Here is a 20,613-nt window from a genome sequence, read left to right as displayed (position 1 = left end):
GTAAATAGTCTCTACATAAATTTATTTGTAAGTAGCACACGTACATGCAAACGTGTATAAGTGCTCCGTATCGTACGGATGTACAGTACGGTCGATAAATAGTAAACACTGTAGGATACTAATAAATATGTATAAAATCAGTGCTGCCAGAACCAGGGGTGCGAATTGTTTTTGCCGACGATTTTTTGTGTGTGTGTGTGTGTGTGTGTGTGTGTGTCCCTGGTGCAAAATGTAAAAAAAGAAATAGAAAAGAATAGTTATTTAGCGTCCGGCGTTGAGGTCGCTCGCAGACTGATTTTTTTTTTTTTTTTTTTTTTTTTTTTTTTTAAGGATCTGAAGGGGGGTGCGTTCGCACCCAACGCACCCCCCCTGGTGACGCCCATGCAAACTGTCTTACACACCGACGACCGGTATACTCTAGCACTCGGATACAGGACAGCTAACGCCGACAGTACGAACTGGCTGTGTATATGGTCCAATAAATGTCAGAAATTAAGAAGGAAACTGTTTCATGTATGGGTCTGATCGTTGAGAAAGACGTAAAACAATGCCACTTCGTCGTTCTGGACCAACCTTCGTTGTAGTGCCACTTCTGCTGTTCTAGCCTGGTTCTGTTCTTGCATAGTTCCAGACGTGATCGTTCAACCGCGTACATAGAATAAATACTCCAGCGCTGGCCTTCAGTCTCGCGTTCGGCGCTTGCCTTGCGGAGCCTACACGAGTACTACTGGCCTCGTACATGGCAGGTAGGGCTGGACTGGACAGGCAGGGATCGACTCCGACGACGAAGAGTATTTAATGTCAGAGAGGCGACGCTCGGGGAGAAGGCTTGGTAAGCGTAGTGTAACACTTTGCCGCTTGTTCAGTTGGTGTTGCTGTTGTAGTCAACTAAGAAAAAGTAGGTTGGTCTGTCATATGATAGCTGTGAGTTTCCTACTGACTCTGCTACAAACGGAGTGAGGCATGATTTCTAAAGACAAGTTGTAGGAACGTGTTGCTGTCACTCTAGCTCTAGCCACATTAGTACACTAGTCTAGTGTACTGCACTGACAGTTAGTGGATTGGTCTGACACCATAGTGATAGGCATAACAGTTAACAGTTAGAGAAAATGCAGATTTGACATCAGACTGTTGGCAAGTTAAGTATTTTTATTATTGATTACTCCACTAGGTTATTAAGGCAAATTTCCATTCCATTTACTACTGTAAAAGTGGTTATTTTCGCACAAATAATTTTTCGCGCTTGACCGGGTAAGACTTAGAGGAGTTTCGTGTGTTTATAATTCCGTGGAATCAAGACACCAAGTACAGGAACATATGGCAAGCAAAAATATTTGCGTGCTTTTATTTTCGCGCTAGTGTCTGGTTGCGCGAAATGCGCGAAAATTTCAACACTGCGAAAATTTCCACTTTTACAGTATTCAATGCAGTGTGTGTGTTTTGCTGTTTTTGTCACTTATTTGTTCCAGGGACAATTATGTCCTCTCTTTTTTTTTCTCTCTCTCTCTCTCTCCTGTGTATTGCCCTGGTCGGGTGGGTATAGGAGTACTTTGACTCTTTGCACTTTTATTTAATCCATCCAACACTAGATCTCGGCCGGGCTGTATTATTAAAAAAAAATTAAATAAGAAAAAAAAAAGTGTAAAAGACTTCTATTTGTTTGTCAGAAACATTGTTTTTATTCAAAGTGCAAAAATACTACACATTGACCAAACTAAAATGATTAATTAGATCTAGTGCAAGATATGCGCAATTGGTACACTTTATTGAGGTGTTATCATGACCTTTTTTTTTCTTACCACTCCATTCACTGCTGTTTATTTGCCATTTGCAATGCATGCAGTTTATGAGGCAATTAATAGCTCCCAGCTTTATAGAAGACTTTATTCTTGGTGGAGAAACACCTGTGGAATTTCATCTGACATGATAAGGCCTGTATTCATGGTGTACTTGCTTTATTGTGTTTTGTTTTTTGCTAAAAGCAATCTCTCCTATAAATTTCTAGTCTTTCTGATCTTTTTAGGTTTCAGACTTGCTGGGGATTGAATATTTTTAGCAAATGTTGTTTTGTTCCCAACTTTGTGGTTAATTTCATGTTAGTGGGTTTCTGTGTTGTAAATTTTTAAATGTATGATGGCATTGGCCTTTATTTAGTCAGATCTATCAAGCAGTTTGCAACCATATTCTTGCCAGATGTAATTTCCTCTCCAAGATTTGACATCCACTCACAGTATACTGGTACAGATATTCTTTATAAATCAAGTAAGCGGGAACATAGTTCTTCTTCACCATGATTCAAGCTACAGATTGATGGACTGTATTATTACAACACACTTTAAAATTACCATAAATATGCGAGAAATGAATGAGGTTTTAGAAAGAATCCAGTTATTGATTACCATCTAGTTTTCATTTTATTTGATATGTCAAGTGTAAGGTGACTTTTTTTTTTTTTTTTTGATTTATAGCGTAATGTAGGAGCCATTACTTTAATGTATTTTGATGACTTTAAGCTGAATGATTTGGTTTTCATACTTTTCCTTGCAGGGAATACCTGGTACTTAAGAGAAAGAAGAAATCTAGGCTTTTACAATTGTAAAATAACAGCAACGATGAAAATACTGGTAGGCTGCCTGGGTATGACCATCATAAAGAAAACTGTTCCTAACAGCAGAAACTTTCTAATGAAATTGAGAATTATGCATTTTTGTTACATGCGTAGGCAGCAAGGTAGCCATTTGATGTGAATTCTACACTACAAAAATATGTTATCCTCTTTCTGAAAATATACAGATACAATTGTACAGTCGTGACGGGAAATTACACTGAAAATAAAAATGGAAGCAAGTCCTACAGGAAAGTGTCTGCTCCAGGTCCACATGCACAGCCCAGAGGAACAAGCAGAGGATGAAAATGACAACCTCCTCAGGCGATCAAGTTTTGCAAGCAAAAAGAATACTCTGCAGGTCCCTGACAGCAGAGGTCGTTCCAACAGCTCCCCAGTCAGCGCAGACATTCTAACATTTGCTGGAAGCAGCGACGCTGTCAGGAGGTAAAGCAAAAGTGGTAATTTGTTAAAGGAATTTGAAATGCATTTCACTTTTTTTTTTCTTTTTTTAAAGAGCAGCTCTCATAGGGTACAGAATGTGTACAGTAACCTCAAGCCCATAGGTACATACACCTTGTATGTATGTGCTGACTTCCTTACATATCTCACGAATAATTCATTGCACAAATATGAAAATGCTAATACACTAATATGCAAATGAAACTCATTCACTTGTTTTAGTACTTTGTAGTAGTATGAGTGTTGTCTTTGCTTCCCTTACAAGTCAAAATCATAATTCTAGCTATTATTTGTAATAGATAGAGGTAATTTGGGCCCAAACAGGGGCAGGTAGCATGATTACAGGGCAATTATTGTTTTCACAAAGAAAATGAACAAGAAAAGATGAGAGTTTGTCAAATGTTTGCGCATTCATTTCAGATAAGACTGTAAATTTTTCTCAGGCACCATGTATGTACCTTTTTAAATGCTGAAGTTGTGACTGCAGGGCATGACACATGTGTCTCCCTCTTGCCTGATCAAGTGTCTCTTGAATATTACTTTTCCAGATGGTAAGTTTATGGCGTACAGTGCTGGTGGTATGGGCACATAATTAGTGTGTAGCACCCAGCCCTGTGAACCACATTTAGCCCCTTTCTCTAACATTGGGCCCTCTAGGGAGAGACAGCTGTATATACCTGACTAAAAGAGAAAAGGAATTTAAAATATATGCACACTTAGTAAAACCATGCATGACTTTTTGGTTTAGGTTGTCAGAGAGCAGTGGCCGTATTTCCTACCAGACATTTGACTGGGATTCCGCCAAACTGAACAAGACCCAAGCTGAGAGAACAAGGATGGAAGATGTTCTCCTAGCCAACCTTTCACCAGGCTGTAGGATAGTAAGTCCTGCAATCCTTCTTGTAATAGACTGCAAGCTAGTGAGTTCCTAACACTAGTTAAAAATGATTTCCTGAGAAGACATGACATTGTGCATGCTGTCAACCGTCAGAAAGAAGGTCATTGAATACCATTCAAGCATGCAACTGTGTGTGCACCACTTTGGTGGTGTGTGGTGGTTTGGTTTGATTTGTTTGATCTGAGAATCATGTTTACCACTTAATTCTTTTCCAGTTGAATTAACATTAACAACAGCCTAGAGAGGCTGCTAGAGATTCACCTCTAGAGAGGTGAATCTGCTAGATGCATTGGATTCCCAAGTGACTTTCCAAAATAAGTTTGGTCTGTTTGCTATATTCATTGGCCATCAAGACAAACTATATAGTAATGCTCCTTGCTAGATGGCAAATGTCTATCAAATATTTTATAAGTGGTCCCACTGATAGGAGCCATGATTGGGGGTGGGCTGCAGTATATTATATGCCAAAATATATCGGGAAAAGATGTAGAATCTGTACTGTAGGCTTATATTATATTCTCTTCAGCTTATGTAGTATTTGTACAGTGCACTCCCGTTACAACGAACACAGTTATAACGAAATTTCGTAATAACGAAGTAAATCTTCTGGTCCCAAAATTATCACCATTAAAATCTGTGGTGCAAAATTCGCTTATAACGAACACGGTTAGAGCGAAATTTCCGTAATAACGAAGTCTTTTCGGAGCGCCACAGACAAAGAAAAACAAAAGAAATGTGCTCCGTTATAACGAAATGCGAATTGCTTTCGAAAATACGTAGCGGAACAAGCATTTATAGCGTCTCTGCATGGGTGAACGCTCCACACCACTGTGTGTTCGCTCCTTGTGTCACGCACAGTTTCTGAAGGGAACTTGCGTTTATTATTGTAATACAGTTATCCCATCACATATCACATAGCTTTCCAGTGTATGATGAGTATTCAGCAAACAGAATATGATATATATACGTGATTTCCTTGTTTTCGTTATTTATTGTATTTGTTCGGTTATAACGAAATTTCGTTATAACGAAAGAAAACTGCCGGTCCCGAGCATTTCGTTATAACGGGAGTGCACTGTATTTGAAGTGCATTTGTGCATGAATCATTTTGATAATTCAACCATTTCACATGTTCTGCAAAGATACATTTATTCCTTTCATGTCATCAATTATGAGATGACTACAGGTAGCTCTCAGAACCTGATTGAAGTGCTTTCTAATATCAAGTCAATACATTTTGATGATATAGTAATTGCTGTGAATATAGCAACTGTTTTATCTCTTGATTATCATACAATTGGTTAAACATATCTAAACTTGGAAATGAATGTGTGGCCATACATATGATTTGGCTGGATATCGGTTAGGTATTTTGAGGAAGGTGAACCACGGTCAGAAACTCCCACTGTCCTCACTTTGGTCTTGACAGAGTCAGGGCTCTGACATGTCTGTTGCAGAAGCCCAAGTATATGTTGAGGAAGTGAAAAGGGAATACATGGACAAAATCAACTTCTCTGGGAACAATTCAGCGCTAACTGAAAGGAGACAGCAGCAGTTTCTCCGCATGACCTCTCTGAATGGCGACCTCAAGCTTGAGGATGAAGTCATACAAAGACAAGCAAACTGGAGTATGGACTTCGTCGATAGCCCAAACCAGAATGCTTCAGCAAATGCTAATGGTATGTAGGCCCTTGCATACATCTCCTTTGTTAGCAACAATCTCTTCAAAGCTACAAATCTTTACTTTCCCAGCAAATTTGAAATTGCATTTGTGCAAATAGTTGACTCACATCTTCCTATCATTTGTAATGTAGAGATACACCTTTTTTTTTTACATTTCTGCAGGTGTTTGAGACAACTGCATTCATGTATTATGAAGAATGTTAATTTGAAATATCTAGAGAAGAGTTCAGTTTTGTATCTTTGTGTGCATTCAAGCCAAACATTGCATATATACTTCTGGCCTGTCCATGCTCCTCTGTGGTTTTGGAGTTTGATAAATGCCAAAGATAAGAACAGATAAGTGTGAGTTTCTACATTCACACTGCATAACTGGCATTCATTTGTATGAGTATTATGTGAGTGGCCCAAGTTCCTATCCATGTGTTGCTATGTGATTATGCTTTCAGAACCTTTTCAGATATTCAGTGCTGTATGGTCATGATACATTGAGTAGTCTAGATGAAATTATTAGTCTCGGGAAGTTATGCTATTGAGCAAATCCAGAGGACATTACAATTTTTATGTCACTGAGTTTTTGTTGCTTTGTTCGTATTTCTTTCTTCTTTTTATGCCATTACATAATGTGCACAAAAATCACCATGGATATATTAAAGTAGAATCCATAAGCTACAAACTGAAACAGCCCAGAATACAAGAAATATCTTTGTCATGATGCCACTTGCAGGAGTGCCTTATACGGTTGTGTATGATGAGCCCATGCCATACCATGACAAATTGAGAAGGGTCTTCATCTCAGACGAGCCAATCTCAATCAAGATAGCGGACTGTGGGCGTGTCCACTCCACTCTCCATCTCAATCCAAACCTGTAAGTGTGAAAGGCTCCTTTTGCCCCATTTATGTGAGTCCCAACCAGAATGAGACTGGAGTAAAAACAGCAGTATCTTTGATAAAGTGATATGCAGCCAATTACACTAATTTGCATTCTTGCTGGTGGTGGAAGCTGTTGAAAATGTTTGGCTCCTAAGGAAAGCGTATTCTTTTTGATATTTACAAACCGTTTAACATTTACCCACACTGTACTTTTGCAAAACAGTGAAGTGATGCAAATAACCAAACTCTGCAGCTGAAGGTGGTGCTTATGTGAGGAGTAGACCAGTGGTGTAATGGCTTAGCCTCAGATATCTGATATTACAGTCAAGGATGATTTTTTGAAAGGAATTGATATTGAAAGTGAAACATGCACTCGATTCAATGAGTATCCTGATTGCCTTTTGAACAGGACATACTTCCAGTTATTTGCATCCTGTTTTCAGGGAATGTATCATACACTTCCTTCTGTAGACTGCAAAAGCTGTTCTGAAGTTCTATGTTTCAGGAAATGTTGTACTCTTGTGGGAAAGGGTGTATTGGAATGACATTATTGATCTGTTATCCCATGGATGTTTATCTTGGAAGATATGATACCACTCACCTGACTTTTTGTAGAATGTTTTTTTTTTTAATGACAGTTTGCCTTATTCTATTTCTGAAATAATGCAGTCAAGATCTGTGATATTGCAACCAATTATTTTTTCCCCCTGCACAAAAGGTGCTTCTAGAGACATTGCTTGTTTGACTTATCTGTCTGTGCACTCGTTTTCCAGTGCAGTTTTAATGCCTACTTGATGAATGGAGAAACTGTCTGTTTGGACTTTGGAGTTCATTAGATTTGGGACAGAGTTTTTGAGACAATAGCAGTTCATACAATTTGGTACAGAAAAAGCAAATCCAGTCAATGTCAATTTGAATGTGGACTTACACTGTAAACTTGGAAGAGTGAGAAGTGTATAATGTGACATTATCACATTTAGCACATGGATATTGTATGATTCAGCCTGTAACTGATACGTTATCAGTCAGTATCAACGATGAATGTTAAACTGCAATTTCACCTTTGACTAGATGCTTAGGAAGTTTTGACGTAGATTTACACAAATTTTGTTAATGGAATAGTTGCAATAGAAAAATTCTCTATGACATTTTGAACATGACTTCATGAGTGATGCTAAAACAGTAGGTAGAATATATCTTGAAATGTGGCATATAGGGTTGAAGTAACTTGAGTCATTGGATGGAGTGAATTCATGACAGGAATGAGAAAGCTGTGAATAGAAGTCAAGGTCAAAATCTGAATGTTTGTCACATACACCATAATTCAACCTAGTCTGATAAATTATTCTCACAGAAGGATCATGGCCAGTGAAAGAACAGATCATTTTAATGAATCTCAAAAATATAGGTCTAAATTTCCTGGGTTAAGCACTCATAGGGAGTGAACACCTGCAGCATTTTGTAATTCAAGATGTATTCAATACATCAGTTCAGTGAGGACGTTGCCTCCTGCATAAAAAACCCTGGAGGAGAATTGTGCGTATAGACACACAATCTACTTTTGTACTTAGTCCGTATATCAAAATCCAAATCAGTATGTTATCTGAGAAAGATGTGAAAAAGTTAATTGAGAAGGAAGACAAACAAAACTTACACCTGATATCAACTGTTATGACATTGCAAATCACATGTCATTTGGCTGTGTACATGTTTAAGATGAAATCGGAGATATCGGATATCCAGAGAAGCAAACAAATATACATATAACAGACAAGCAAACAGCAGAATTGTAAACCAGCAGACCTATGCAACTTGATGTTGACATGCCTGTGTCTTCGTACAGCCTTAAAATTGTAATATTTATAATGATGTATATTTTTTTTTAGTATTTTTTTTTTTGAGAGGATAGAGAAGTTCAATTTGTATGGTACAATGCAGTTAACCAGAAATGAGTTACATTCATATTCAGTCGTTGAGGTGCTACTCTTTATGAAATAAAAACAAAGAACTAGCAGTCTATTCCTTTTTATTTTATAGCTATTATATTGAGGTGCAACATGGGCCTTGTGTGTGGACAGTTCACAGAAGGTACAATCACTTCCTTCGTCTGCATGAGGAACTCATTCTCTACAAAGCCAGGCTGCATATACCGCTTGGTAAATCCAGGTGAGTTCAAGAATATAAGACATCCTTTATGTGTGTGTGTGTGTGTGTGTGTGTGTGTGTGTGTGTGTGTATGTGTCTTTCTGTCTGTGAGTGCTTGTGTGGATATGCATAAGTTCTGCTGCTTTGTTTCACAATTTTACCAGCTCATTTTTGAAAAGTCATTATTGTAATTAATGTTATATCATTATCTCAATTGCTATATGCACACACACACACACACACACACACACACACACACACACACACACACACCAATTTGCTGAAAATCAACCATTTTATTTTTCTGTTTCATTTATACATCCTTCTGCTGCTATTCAAAGTGTGAGGACTTTGATATTGTGTGAAATTTAAGTTCTGAATCTACTGAATGTGGTGTCCTGAGTCAAATGAATTATATTCTACATGGGCAAATGAGTTATGAGAACAACAACATTTCTCTTGAGTGAGCATTCATTGTATAAACTTGTCTACGCTTTTTCTGTTATGTTATCAAGCCACAAAGAAAGGCATAAAACATTTGTGGGCCTCCCTGATGATGTCAATGACCTTCCCCACTTCCCAAGAACACTAGATGCTTTAGTCAGATCCCATCAGCTGGCTAAGAGAATGGTAAGTTAATAATAACATCAACTAACTTTCTTTAAGTATATGAAGTATGATGATTTAGACGGATATAATTTGTTTTTGTTTGTGTGGTTGTTGTTTTTTTGGGGGGGTTCACACAAAATAAACATATTCATTAAAAAGTAGTATAGATATATTATACTTTGCCTTCAGAAACTAACATAGATGTAAGTCAATATTTCCATTAATGTAATTCATTTTGTGAGATATTATCCTTTTTTCTACTACTTTGGTAATATAGATAGCCATGGCATTTTTTTTTTTTTTTTTTTTGCGTAATAGTACACATGTTAACGGAAAGTACTTGAGAACTTAAATATGTCTGTTTTCACAGAGATACAGGTAGCTGAAACGCTAAATGCTCAATCCTATAGTTTCTCCATTTGCAAACTGTGCTACATGACAATCTTGACAGTAGTGAAAGCAGGTACTGGGAAAGCCCTAGGTATGTCATTGATATGGGTCAAGTTACAAATGTGACCAGTAAAGCTAGATTACATGTTTTTCATATGAAATATTTTTCATATTCTCTTTCTATCTTTTCTTTAAAACAACAACAACAACAACAACAACATATGGGATGCAATAAACACAGATTGTCATATCTTGTAAAACATTTATACCAATTTACCAGAAATATATATGTGTTATCATGTTTCATGGTCTTCAGTGTGCTGAATTTGGCAGCCATGTGATATATATTGTTGACTTTTGAGTACCGGTATGAAAACAGATCACACTGGTTGAATGAGATGCTTGGTCTGCTCTGGACTTTACCCGCAAAGCTCTTTCATATAGATGGCTTTCAAACTGTTTGTGTTTGCATGGTACACGTTGACGTTTATATAATGATCATGACTCAATATAGCCACTGAGTAACCCAGCTTATCTCTGACTTGATTAGTACTTGTAAGCAGTAGATTACCACTATGCTTGGGAAATAATGTGTCATTGATTGGTACAATTTTCATGACATATTGATGGAAAAGGGTGCGGTACTTAAGACATTGGCGGTTGTAATGCACACAGGTGTGCACCTACATGTATACAAATTGGATTTAAATGTCAAACCTACTTTTATCACCTACATCAGTTTGATTTACTTTTCAGCATTGTCTGAAGGAAAAAAAAATACATACATATAGCTGTTGTTGAATTTACATTGCTGAATGTATTGTGCTAGCAGTTGATACAAGTTACACTTAAACTTGTCAAAATGCACAAAATTTTTATTTGGCTTCAGTATATCGTAGGTTTTCCTTTGAAAAACTGACTGACTGCATTACCGCAATTACTTTTAACATTGTAACTTTCTTTTATCACAGCTACAACTTGAGAAGTACTTGCAGGGCGTGGCAAACAACCCCTTGTACAGAAATCATCCAAAGACAGTAAGCTATCAAGCAACTTTATATGCTATATATTTTGCTAAGTTTGTATTTCACAAATTTTTAGAGTTGGGTACTATTTGCAAATTTAACAACATGCTAAGATATTGACTCTAATTCTGTGATCACGAATCTTACCACTCGCAAAATTTTCAGGAAGTCCCAATTTGCAAAAAATGAGACTTGCTATGATAAACGGCAAACACAAGATAAACCTCCCAGTAACTGATGGCTGCAGTTACATGATGTGATTGATGTGAGTGCTGACAGTTTTCCAACACATGAGACATACATGTAGATGGTTGCATTATATTGATGAAACCAATCTCTAAAGTAAAATAAAATGCTAATATTGTTGTACATTGTGTGGATGAAACATCTGCATAGTAGATAGTTGCTGCATATGATGTTGTGTCATTAGTACCCACTGAAATAAGACAATAAGTGAAAACTGAAACTTTTAAAATTATGAGTGTTTAAAAAAAAAATTCTATATCAAATATTTTGCTTGTTCTGTCTCTTTCCTTCTTTAGCTTGAGTTTTTGGAGGTCAGTCATATGTCCTTTGTGGATGAAGTTGGGTCAAAAGGAAAGTAAGTCACACTGTGTTTTGAGATTCTGTTCAGTTTGTTGATAATGTTCACCCAGATACATGTGTGATCTCAGTGTAAAATCACTCATAATCCACTTTCCATTCATTCTCCCCCCCCTTTCTCTTTCTTGAGCCAGCTGTTTTTCTCTTGTCTGTCTATTTTACACTGTGATGAGTCCTTTTTATGCCTCCGCCACGAAGTGGTGCCGGAGGCATTATGTTTTCGGGTTGTCCGTCCGTCCGTCCGTACGTCCGTACGTCTGTATGTACGTCCGTCCGCTTTCGTTTACGCGATAACTTGAGTAATATTTACTGGAATTTTACCAAACTTGGTCCAAGTATGAAGTATGATGGGGCAATTATTTGATTAGATTTGGGGTGAAATCGGCTGAGGTCAAAGGTCAAGGTCAAATCATGAAATTGTATCCGTTTACGCGATAACTCAAGACTGGATGGAGCTAATTTCACCAAACTTTCTTGGAGGATGATGTATGATAGGACAATTACGTGATTAGTTTTTCAGTGAAATCAGACAGAGGTCAAAGGTCAAAGATCAAGGTCAAATCCTAAAATTTATCTGTTTATGTGATAACTCAAAACTGGATGAAGCAGCTTTCACCGAACTTGGTCCAAGGATGATGTATGATGGGACAATTAGTTGAGTAGATTTTAGTGACATTGGCAAGAGATCAAAGGTCAAAAGGTCAAGGTCAAATGCTACAAATGTTGCAATTTCACCCATATCTATGCAATGCCCAAAGGTATTTTCTTGAAAATTGGTGTGGACATATACTACTGCATAAAGATTCTCCAGAGAGAGTTTCATGTCATAAGGTCAAAGGTCAAAAGGTCAAAGGTTAGATGAAAATGTTGCAATATCACTTTTCTCGCAAATGGTTCAATGTATCTTCGTGGAACTTGGTACATAAGCATGTACTGACTGGCAGGGATTATCTAGGGAATTTAGGGGTCATGGGTCAATAGTCAGGGGTCAAAGGTCAAGGTCAACTCCTCAAAATGTTACTATTTCCCTCATATACTAGTATATGCAATGCTTGCATTATTAGTTTCAAAACTTGATACATGCATTACCTAATGGAGATTCTCCAGGAAATTTCGAGCCAGAAGATCAAAGGTTAAGAATCAAAGGCCAGGTTTCAATGCCCCTCCCCTCCCCCCCCCCAAAAAAAAAAAAAAAAAAAAAAAAATCTATTTTGTACTGTCATTTACACTCTTCATACCTTGGAAATTACCCAATGCATTTATTAACAGGTCTGTCAGAATGCAAGTAAAAATTCTCAATTCCCCAAATATGTGTGCCTGCACTCTTAGAAAATTATAACAAACCCACAAGATATTTCTGATAAACCTGACATTTCAATATTTTGCCAGTTATGTGAAACTGTCATGGATCACACATTGTGAAGACATTGTACTATACGCCTATTGGAAGAATCATGCATTATGGCGGAGGCATCAGTCGCCATAGCGACATTTCTAGTTCATTCATTCATTTATTTTTCCATTTCCAATGGAAACATATAGATATTTTGCAGAAATTGAATGCATGAATTGCATCACAATAAATGATAACCGATAAGTTTACAGAATATTTTAAGTATACAGAATGCTGGAAATGGGGAGGAATTCTAAAAAGAATGCTACTTTGTTACAGCCCTTTTGCACCAGTTTGCAACTAAAATAAAAAGAAAGATCACCACTGAGACTGCATAAAAAATCATATTTGAAATCAAATGTGAAGGGAAATTGTTTATTGTAAATGGTAGATAAATATTTGGTGAAATGCAAGTTATATATGAGTTTAAGGTTGTTCTCTCTGTTGATTTCCATTTGCCCATCTTTCTCATTTTCTCTCTTTCTCAACTACTATCAACAGAGAAGGGTGGGTTCTGAAGAGATCAGGAGGTCGCAGAGTTCAGCTCGGCTGTTTCTCCTTTCTCTCATGCACCGCTAAGAGTCACTACAGCAAAAGGTATGGTCTCTGTAAGCAGGATATCACATAATGAAGTGTACTGGTCATTGTCTTCTTTTGAGCCTTATTACAATGCCCAAAGCTTTTCACAAGTGAAACTAAGTTTTCAGAGTTATGTTGGTGTGTTGTTTTTTGCCAATGTGTGAATAATGGAAATCAAAACTTTGTGGTTGAAGCCACAAGTCATGTCTGTCGTTATGATGGAAATTTCAAGATCGTATATTCTTCAGTCAAAAGTTGGGGAAAGTATGTATGGCACATGATTAGATATGGACAATTCATGTTTGCACTTCTTGTGTTGAAAATGCTGTTTTGCCTTTTCATTGCCAGTAACCAATGTGGCATGGAAACTAAATTTGATATTTTCTTCACTGAAGCATCCAGCATCGGTATTGCAATTGAAATACAAATAAAGGAGGAATGAATTTTTTACAAAGAATGTTAAACACTAGAATTGCCTGACAGTGAAATGATACTGTATATGTCATATATTTTGTGAGTCTATTGTTTCAGAAATCGGGACTTCCCATGGCGAGTGGTTGAATTCGCGATCACAGAGGACAGTAATGAACCCAGAAGTATACCTGTGCAGGTCGCATTCAAGTAGGGATTGGCGTTAATGTTTTCGCGGGTTATTAAATTCATGAATACCATCATTCTCACAAAATTGGAAAAAAACAAACTTGCAAAATGTAGCGTATACTCCAGACTAATCAAGGAGCAGGCTTTCCTTTGTGTGTTTGTAGGTGGCTGGTTGTCAAGGATTCCTTTGTGGCCTACGTCAGACCAAGGGACGGTCATCTGAGAGCTGTGCTGCTCATGGACCAGGACTTTCGCGCGGCATGTGGACGGCAAGATACAGGTCTATCTCATGGGCTGACAATCAGGAACACATACAGGTATGGAGTCATAATTTCACAGTATGAATGATACAGTTAAACTAGCGACCTTCTGTTATTTGTCTCCATGGATGTGCTGTCAGCTACTCTGTCAGCCCTACAAATCATTTAACAGGCCAGATGAATTATGTGAAGGTGAAACAAACAATTTTTCTTTTTTCTTTTTTTTTTATTAAAGGAAGTGATTTGATAGTGAAGTATTTAATTTTGTCTGAGTTTATAGATTGCCATTTTAAATACAGTAGCCTTCTGATCACATATTGAAATTATGGTGTGTTCTTCGTAGAAAGAAGGCCAAATGAAACAGTGGTGGTTTGCGAAAACAGAGAGGAAAAGTACCCTGATATGTGTGACTAATCTCCATGTCATGATAAAGTCACAGACATTTGTAAACGAAGAAAATTGCCACGGGTTCATCAGTCATACATGAAAGCAAGCTGTTGAAGGTGCTGACAGTAAAATGAGTGACTGACTGCATGCTTGTAACTGAATGAGTGCATGTGATGAAGGTATGTTAATAGTTACATCAGAAGCATGCATTCCGTGCAACGGTGCAAACACAACAAGCTGATAATGATCCTAACACAGGAGTGAAAGTAAATTAGTGATATCAGTCGTGCAATATCCAAAATTGCTCCTCCAAAATTACATTGCTCAACAGTGTTAGTGTGCAATGGTACTTTTAAATGCATATCATGTAATTAGCAATCTACCAAATTATGGATAGCTATAATCTTTTTAGGTGTTGTATGATAAAAATTGTATCTAGGGTTGTTTGAGCCTGTATTCCCACTGTGTGAGTGTGTGCATCAAACTCCAAGGTGAGTGACTTTAATGACCCACTTATGGCCTATGATAATGTTTGTAACATAGAAACCTGCTAGTGAAGTGCAACCACAAGTCTACAGCCTTTGAATGGATGTCCAGCATCTCGCAAACGGCTCAGATGTGCGAGTACACCCTAGACAATCCCTACGGCTCCTTTGCCCCGCCCCGGGAGGACACCATGGTACAGGGGTATGTTCTGTAAATGCTTGTGCAGATATCATGTATCGTCGTCGTCGTTGTTGTTGTTGTTGTTGATCAGATTGATGCTACCCATAATGCTATTGGAGAACATTAGCATAGGATGCTATGTGTTAGAAGTCTGGCTCTTTCCCCCTGCCTTTGGAAATGTAAAATTCTATATCAAGCTACACTATGACATACTGTGTTACAGCCTTTGCTGTTCCTCTATAAAGTGGTGCATGTTATAAGCCATATAAACAGTACCAACGTATTTCATGTAGTAATATACAACCTTTGTGCTAATCTATCTTACCTCTATAAAACATTAGTGTTTGCTATTCAGCACATATTGTATCCTACATTGTAGTGAGACACTTCAGTTTGTTGACTGTGTTACTCAGATTCTTAACCCGTTGAAGACGAGTCCGGAGAATACTTGGGCAGTTGCCCATGGGAAATGCGTGTTATAGCAAAATCAGTACGTCCTCAACAGGATTAGTTAATTGATTTCTCCTGTGACTCTTCTACTGCTGTGATATATGGACTGATGGGATGGATGAATATACGTGTATTGTTTGACACATGTGTCTGTTCTACCATAAACTAAATGGTAAATAAAATTTCTGACAAATATCATCAAGTGAGCTAATGTGACATTGAAGGTGCCTTGAAGGACATTCTTAAACAACATTTCTCCTAGGTCGAGGACCGTATACATTGGACAGGCAAGTGCCATATACTGTAAATTCTACTTGCCCAACAGTGGGTATTAGTCACCCTGGACAAGTGAGCAAGTGTGTCTGTAGCGCCCTACCTTGTAAATGCAGTGCCAGATATAAAGCAAGTATGGCAATATGCAGATGAGAGATTTGTATTCCACAGGAGCAACTTCCTGGCTAGGAGAGAAATCTTACGAAAAAATTCCCTGCACAAGCACCCGTACAATAATTCCCATTTTGATTAATTGCAGTCATTTTGGATATACTGTATGCCAGTCATCATCCTGCTTTAATTTCAGTGTGTCTTGTTTCATTTTCTTCATCAGTTTTGCTGATGGTTCTGACTACTTTGAGATGATAGCTGATGCTATGGAACAGGCGGAACATGAGATCTTCATCCTCGACTGGTGGTGAGTTTGATGAGTACCTCTTTATGTGAACTCAGAGTTGGTTGTATCCAGAAACCCATTAACTCAGCAAATATGGATAGCACATTTGTTTTAAAGTTTATTTCTTTGAATCATCCGTGTGCCTCACTGAATATTTTATGTAAATGTTTGTTCCTTGCCCTCAACTCTTTTTCAACAACTTTGTTGCCTAAACTCAGTAATTTTTGCCTTCTTCTAAGTTCTTGATTTGTGTAACCTTCCTCTTTATTCTAAATTACTCTTTGTTCATTTTATCAAAGAAAAATTCCTTTGCAACAAAGACCAAACAGATCAAATTGTCAGAGTAGATCCAGGTGGCACACATCATATCTAACAGATAACAAATTGATGAATCCTTAGGGATTAATGGAAGAAATGCCAAGATTGGAGCCATCATGGTGAAGCCAGTCAGAGAATTAGGGGCACTGACAGTATACACACATATCTCAACACTGTTAATCACTCACTCATTCCAGGAAACTTTATGTGCAGTTATCATGGGAGTGACTCATAGTACTCTCATCTGGTTGGTTATTGCGTGGCTGCTGCATGAGTGGCCTGCGATAATTGCTTCGTAAGTTACAATGATCTACCTGTGTATGCTATTCCTTCTATAAAAAATGGTCCCAGGCTTTTATTATTACTCGCATTTGTTCTTGCCACCATTTTCATGCTGTTCAAGGTTGATCGCTGAGATCTACATGAAACGACCAGCAGTGGAGGGAAACAGGTGGCGGCTGGACTGCATCCTCAAAAGAAAAGCTGTAAGAAATTTTGGATAAGTTTATGTGCATGCATGCATGTATATATTTGCATATGTTTGAGCAGAGGTGTACAAAGTATGTATGTATGTGTACATATTGGTGTTTATGTATGTTTGCATGTTGGCCTGCTGTATCTTCAAATATATACATTTCATGGCATTTCCATAAAAATGGGAGACTCATAAAACCAGGAGCAATGTACATGTTTTACAAATTATAAAGAAATGCAGAAATGAATATAAGACTGCACTCTTGAAGACGTATTTTATTGAATCATCTGTCATTCTGTAGAATTAACTATATTAGCTATATCATTGAAAATAGCCATATTATTTTCTTAGAAGGAAAAGCATTTAGTAATATATGACATTAAGTCTGAATGGCGTTATGTTTGTTTTACATATTGCTCTTGCTGGACAGGAACAAGGGGTGAAGGTCTTTGTGCTGTTGTACAAGGAGGTTGAGATGGCACTAGTTCTGGGAAGTCAACACACTAAACAGACCTTGATGGCACTGCATCCAAACATCCAGGTAAGTAAAATGTAAAATGTGCTTATCACCAGCCTTTAACCCGTTGAAGACGGTTTGATTTTGCTACAACACGCATTTCCCATAGACACCTGCTAGAGTATACTCTAGACTCATCCTCAACATGTTACTGTAAAAGTGGATTTTTTTGCACAAGTAAGTTTTCGCGCTCAGCCGAGTTAGCTGAATTCGGCAGAATCAAGACATTACATGGTGGTACATATAGCAAGCAAAAGTATTGTGCTTTTATTTTTGCTCTAGTTTCTGGTTGCGCAAAATGCATGAACATTTCCACTTTTACAGTTTAAAAAAAAATGGAAAACAAATAACTCTTGTGTGCTACGTTATGTTTCCGTGTACAGTAGTGTCAAAAGGTCTCTTTTCACTGTGCAGGACTATCTGCTATTACTTCCGGTTTGTTTGTTTTTCTCAGTAGAATCTTCTTTCAATACAATGCTCTTAAAGGACAAGTTCACCTTCATAAACATAAGGATTGAGAGAATGCAACAATATTAGTAGAACACATCAGTGAAAGTTTGAGGAAAATTGGACAATCGATGCAAAAGTTATGAATTTTTAAATTTTTTGTGTTGGAACCGCTGGATGACGAGACTACTACAGCTTGTGAGTCATATGCGTACAACAGTATAAAAAAAATGTAAAGAAAATTCAACATATTTTCACTTTTTTCGCATAATAATATAGCACTTGACTTGCCTCTTTCTTAAGGCAGGGGGAATAATATTACCCATAACATTTTGTCGGCAACGAGTCGGGGGAATGTGTACTTTTTTCAAAAGATGAAATTTTGTGAAATTCTCTTTATATTTTCCTTATATTGTTGTACGCATGTGACATCTAAGTTATTCACACACTGCAGTAGTCTTCTCATCCAGCGGTTACTGCACAAAACCTTCAAAAATTCATAACTTTTGAACGGATTGTCCAATTTTCCTCAAACTTTCAATGATGTGTTCTACCAATATTGCTACATTCTCTCAATCCTTATGTTTATGAAGGTGAACTTGTCCTTTAAAAGCACTATAGACACAACAGTCACTCTGCTGTGCCTGCAGTGTCATCCTGTACAAGAAGGCTGTTATCTTTGACCAGCACATGTTATACACATTACTGTAAAAGTGGATATTTTCGCGCTTGGCCGGGTAAGAAGAGTTTCGTTTGTTTTTAATTCCGTGGAATCAAGACATCACGCACAGGAACATATGGCTAGCAAAAATATTTGTGTGCTTTTATTTTTGTGGTAGTTTCTGGTTGTGCGAAATGCGCGAAAATTTCAACACCGCGAAAATTTCCACTTTTACAGTATACTTCACAAATTAACACCATGCAAAAATATTGCCTTCTGCAACGCAAATACCTTGTATATTGCCTCCAAGATGGGAAATCACTCAGTTTTCTTGTGAAAAGGAATAATTATTTCTATTTCTCATCTTACCGCTGTGGTTCTTGAATACAAATTTAACCACTCACAAATTTGTCTCAATTCACAAAATAGCATACTTGCAAAATATAGGCATACGTATACAGTAGCCTTCATTGGTGGCATTGACCTAGTATTTGCTATGACAGTAGGGCATTTCTAGGCACAGGCTCACAGACACGCATGTTTCCTATTGCTGTATTTCATGTATCGCATGTGTTGGTGTGGGCTCGTCTTTTTCCATCCCAAAATCAGGGATATTGATCTTGCGGTCTCCAGTGAAATTATCAAGATTAGAGCTGAATGTTTATGGCCTCGTTTACCCTGTGCATGTACTGGTATTGCTCTTGGGTGAAGCACTGTATCTCTTCCCAGCCCAGCTGTTGTTGGTTCTCAGCTACTGCTGAAGTGTCGGTTCACCGGAGCATGACATCCTTCTTGTGCTCAAACATCCTTCCGCAGTTGGCAAACTCACGATCTGTCGTGTACATCTCTTGTAAGAGAACCGACAAGATTTTGCTCTTCACCTCCTTACAGGTAATGAGACACCCAGACCACATACCTGGAGGGGCAGGTGTCATGCTGTGGGCCCACCACGAGAAGGCCGTCGTCGTCGACCAGCACATAGCCTTCATTGGTGGGATCGACATCTGCTATGGACGGTGGGATGACTTCAGGCACAGGCTCACAGACACAGGTTCCGCATTCAGTCAACAAGGCCTGATGTCAAAGGTTAGCCAGGATTATTTTACAAGTTGCTGATATTTCTGTTGTGTTCAGAATGTCAAAATTGAATATGAATATATTGGTGGGTTTTTTTAAAGATTTATTTCTAAGTTTATTTTCGCTTAAGATACCTCAAATATACACATTTTTTTATAGTACTGAAATTCATTGGCAACATGGTCACATTACATAGAACCGTAAAGCAAGAATTTCTTAGGGGGTAAGAAATTTAAGTTATGTTTGACAGATACATATATGATGGTCTGTGTCTATTCATTGGCAGAATACAACTGGAAAGGGACGGGAGACCCTCAGGACAAAAGGGAGAGATGAAGTGGGTGAGTGTAATATCTCTAGTTTAGTCATGATAGGATAGTCTGTTTGTTTTTTAACCCAGGTATGCTCAGTGATGAGATGTGATCACCATGTAACTCACAGAATGGATGAGTGACTGCTGAAGTGACTACTGGTAGTTTTGTAGAGTGCATATTTGCCCTATGGTATGCTATCACAGGAGAAATGTATGTACCTGATGAATGAAAAATGACTTTTTTATTGCAACTGATTGACAAATTGCTCTACATTGAAGTCAATGTAGGGCAGTTTGTCAATCAGTTGCATAAAAAACTCAGTGCAAGAATTCATTGAATCGAAGAAAAACGACTTGTGCAAAAGTTTGTGATGTATTTGTCATTTCATAAATATCAAATCATTATTTCACTGAGGCATTCTGCAGAAAGCATATATGACTTTGTTGTTGGTGCTGCTAGTGAAACTTAAGTGCCATAGATTCCATGAATGGTATGTATGGCTTTGTGT

At 37.7% G+C, this 20,613-nt stretch overlaps 1 protein-coding gene across 1 annotated transcript in view; it reads left to right on the top strand.

Moving 5' to 3' along the window:
* The first annotated feature begins 528 nt into the window (after positions 1–528).
* Positions 529–20,613, top strand: part of LOC139733781 (phospholipase D1-like) — a 33,371-nt gene continuing 13,286 nt past the window's right edge. The window contains exons 1-16 of the mRNA XM_071644585.1: positions 529–832; positions 2,794–3,052; positions 3,816–3,948; positions 5,395–5,644; positions 6,373–6,514; positions 8,557–8,685; positions 9,180–9,294; positions 10,635–10,700; positions 11,231–11,289; positions 13,186–13,281; positions 14,028–14,180; positions 15,054–15,197; positions 16,234–16,317; positions 17,018–17,099; positions 17,520–17,630; positions 19,606–19,786. Of these exons, the coding sequence (XP_071500686.1) occupies positions 2,838–3,052; positions 3,816–3,948; positions 5,395–5,644; positions 6,373–6,514; positions 8,557–8,685; positions 9,180–9,294; positions 10,635–10,700; positions 11,231–11,289; positions 13,186–13,281; positions 14,028–14,180; positions 15,054–15,197; positions 16,234–16,317; positions 17,018–17,099; positions 17,520–17,630; positions 19,606–19,786 (1,960 nt within the window). The 5' untranslated portion in view covers positions 529–832; positions 2,794–2,837. The remainder of the gene's footprint in view (positions 833–2,793; positions 3,053–3,815; positions 3,949–5,394; positions 5,645–6,372; positions 6,515–8,556; positions 8,686–9,179; positions 9,295–10,634; positions 10,701–11,230; positions 11,290–13,185; positions 13,282–14,027; positions 14,181–15,053; positions 15,198–16,233; positions 16,318–17,017; positions 17,100–17,519; positions 17,631–19,605; positions 19,787–20,613) is intronic.

Source organism: Diadema antillarum, unplaced genomic scaffold (genome assembly GCF_040938485.1).
Source record: "Diadema antillarum isolate AM-2024a unplaced genomic scaffold, OU_Dant_1.0 seq00000491_RagTag, whole genome shotgun sequence".
Taxonomy (NCBI): domain Eukaryota; kingdom Metazoa; phylum Echinodermata; class Echinoidea; order Diadematoida; family Diadematidae; genus Diadema; species Diadema antillarum.
Note: the sequence above shows the minus strand (reverse complement) of the source record. Positions and strands in the feature narration are given on the sequence as shown.